Source organism: Egretta garzetta, unplaced genomic scaffold, assembly GCF_000687185.1.
Source record: "Egretta garzetta isolate BGI_Z169 unplaced genomic scaffold, ASM68718v1 scaffold140, whole genome shotgun sequence".
NCBI classification, from domain to species: Eukaryota; Metazoa; Chordata; class Aves; order Pelecaniformes; family Ardeidae; genus Egretta; species Egretta garzetta.
The window spans coordinates 399,574-402,806 of NW_009258376.1; the positions used below are offsets into that span (position 1 = coordinate 399,574).

The 3,233-nt window shown below is 57.1% G+C and overlaps 1 protein-coding gene across 1 annotated transcript in view; it reads right to left on the reverse strand.

Moving 5' to 3' along the window:
• Positions 1 to 834: 834 nt before the first annotated feature.
• Positions 835 to 3,233, reverse strand: part of EME2 (essential meiotic structure-specific endonuclease subunit 2) — a 9,363-nt gene continuing 6,964 nt past the window's right edge. Inside the window, exon 8 of the mRNA XM_035895476.1 lies at positions 835 to 2,381. Coding sequence (XP_035751369.1) covers positions 2,211 to 2,381 — 171 coding nt within the window. The 3' untranslated portion in view covers positions 835 to 2,210. The remainder of the gene's footprint in view (positions 2,382 to 3,233) is intronic.

Sequence of the window (3,233 nt, forward strand, 5' to 3'; positions counted from 1 at the left end):
GCCTGCGTCACTGTGGAGAAAGAGCAGTTACTTACACGAGCTGAGCTGCCGGTGATCTTTCTCGAGCCCCCCATGACTTTCATTGCTTTGCATGTTGGCTCCCGCTGCTTCTCCTGTATCAGAGACTGTATTAAACTGTCATAATAAAAGTAGAAACGGTCTTTGGTTCCTCTTATGGCCCCTGAAGGCAGGAATCCGAAGGCACTTGTGAAAAATAGCCAGGCCAGGGCAGCTACCAGCCTGGCGGGGCTGTTTTAAAGGCAGCGCTTGTTTGTCAGACCTAGAGGAGGTAAAGGCAGCAGCGATTACCTTGCCTCTGCCCCGCGGAGGGTGCTCGTGCTTCTCGCTGAGACACCCCTCCAGCTGGGATGGATCTTCAGCGGAGCCAGACTGATGCCTGTGGCTGCAGGGTGTTGTAGCACCCGTCCTCTGGCAGGTTGTGCTGGGCCAAAGGACTCCAAACCCCCAGCCCCGCGCCTGCGAATCGGCGTCTGTGCGCAGTGCGGCCCCTCGCTGAGGCTCCTCGGTCAGCCCGAGGGGAAATGCTGGGTTAGAGCCTGGGCAAGCGACTACTGCTGGAACATGTCTGGGGAGAGCAACAGAGCTGGGGAGGGGTCTGGAGCCCCAGGCTGCTGGGGAGCGGCTGGGGGAGCTGGGGGGGTTCAGCCTGGAGCAGAGGGGGCTGAGGGGAGCCCTCATCGCTCCTTGGGGCTGTCAGGCACGGGAAGGGGCTGCCCAGGGAAGGGGTCGAGTCCCCAGCCCTGGGGGGATTTAACAGCCGGGCAGGGGCGGTGCTGAGGGCCAGGGTTTGGGGGTGGGATGGCAGGGGTAGGGGAACTGTTGGGCTGGGGGAGCTTAAAGGGCTTTTCTAACCTAAATAATTCCATGATTCTATTCTATGATCAGCCAAGTGCAAAGGGCATTGGAAAGCAGAAGGTTGAAAGAGATGGCTTTTACCTATCCTTTCCCTGGGTTTCCTCCCAGCACGGTCACTGGGAACGCAGAGCTCCAGCTGCTGCCGTTCCCCCTGCTCCTGTTACCGACCTGCCGAGGCTGCGGCAGAGCTCTTTTGACCACAAAAACTGCTGAGCCCCACAACCCTGGTGCCTTTCCTTCCCACCCCACCAAGCTTTAAGCAAAGATGGCTCTCGTGTCTCTGGTGAGAGGCTTTGCACGAGAACCTTAATGCAGCAGGACAGGCTCTGTCAATCCGTGTCGGCGCTGCAGTCAGAAAAAAACCCCAGCCTCGCTGGATTGCTCCTCCCTAGGAACTAATTCAAATATCAGCAGATGGAGGCAGAAGAATCCCTGGCAAGGAGGAACTTTGTTCGGAGGGTGGCCCCCTGCTCCTGTGGCACCAGTTGGCCTTGCTTCGGGCCAGCGAGCCACAGTTCGGGGGGGTTTCTGTGTCGTCATGGAAGGCCCTAGTTAACAATACCAAAACCTCAGGCACTGGGGGGTCCCTGACCCCCGCTGTTTCTGAGTAAAAAACCTGAGCCTTTGCTCTGGGGAAAGAGAATCCTCTCCTAACCCACCATTTTGCATGGAGTTCTCTGGAGCTTATCTGGCATTTCCCTCTGCTGGGAGCTCAGCCAACAAACTGCCCTCCCCTGAATGAGCTCCCCGTTACTCGAGGACGGGGCTCCTCCCCGGCCAGCTGGTTTTGACAGTTGGCAAACGTTTTCTGAAGTGATTCCAGCAGGACCCGCCTGCCCGAGCAGGCCACGAGCAGGACCTACAGCACCAGGTCCAGCCTCACCAAAGAGCCAGCGGGGAGCAGGACATTAAAGGTCAGGAGGCACCACAGAAGATACGTGGCCGGTTCAACAACTGCCCTGAAAGGCAGCGCGGGGCAGGCTCACCCCACGGCACTCTCAGGGGAGCTGATCCTGCGCTGCTCCAGGACAGCTTGCTAACACTTTTGCATCCAGCCCCTGTTCCAAGCGTTCCTCAGCTCTCTTAGGGGACAGCCTGCTTTCCAGCCAGGGGATAGAAAGCTGGGGCAGCTAAAAGAGGAAAGGAGAGCCAAGAGGCTGAAGAAAGCATCTGTAACAAGACATTTATTGATGTGCAGGTCTCTGTTCTGAAACAGAATCAGCTGCTTCCCCTGGCCGGGCTCCCAGCGGCGGTGCCGTGCCAGCAGCAGCCCGGCCACTGCCGAGCCTTGGCGGATAAATCAAGGCGGATGAGCGACGCGGCCCGCAGTCCCTCTACGTGCTCAGGTCCAGGACAAGGTCGGGGTCGGTGGATACCATGAAGAGGTAGATGCGGCGGGATAAGTCTGGCCCAACGCGACGGTCTTTCCTGCCGACGTCCGATTTCACCGGGATGTCACTCAGCAGATGTAGTTTTTCATCTTCTGTGCTGCATTCTTCGTAGGCCTTGGAGCACACAGGAGAAGGAAGCGGTTAGCACAGATGCTCTAAGAAGAGTCCAATCTCCCCTGCAAGGCTCGATCCCATCGTTACAGTGAGGATCCATGACTGAGCCTTCATCCAAATGTACCACGATCGGGGGATAAAACCCAGAAGAAACAAGACTTCTCTCTTGCAAACAGAGCTCACGCACAATCAGAGTTGTGTTTTGCCCCTCCAGCATAGAAGGAGAGAGCTGTAAAGCCACTTCTTCCAAAGAGGCTGGGCTAGGGACAGAGACCAAAGCTCCAGGGGAAGGGAAAGGAGAGTATTTGTCTAAATGAGACTTCTTAAAAAAGTTTGGTCACAGTTTCTGATCCAATGGAGAGAGTTCATATGCTTAATGCTTGGAAAACCAAGCACTTGCTGATGAAAAGGTGTCTTCATAAATAGGCTAAGCTGCTGTCAGACGGGTCAGGCAGCATCCTGGCCTAATCCTGCTCCCCCAACACCTCCCTGAGCCAGTTTAGCTCCTGAACCGGCAGAAAGCTAAGGGGAGCAGGGAGAGGGAGAATGTGCTCAGCTAAATCAGCTCCCGGAAGGATCAGGCAGCAGAAGAGCAAGGAACGCGTGGGGTATGCCGCTGGGGACAGCAAGCCGTAAGAGAGCTCGGGTGTCCCGTGGAAATCCCTCACGGTCCGCAGGGGTGACACGCGTTTTCTGCTTGAGGGTGAGGTAGAGCTGTCGGACGGTAACGGCAGCCACCCGAGACATCACCCATCTCAAATGCCACCAAGCAGAGCTGTCAGACAGACCGTGTTGGACAAGGGCAGTGGGATGCACCCACCAGACCCTCAGCTGCAGCGGCGGGGGCGGGCA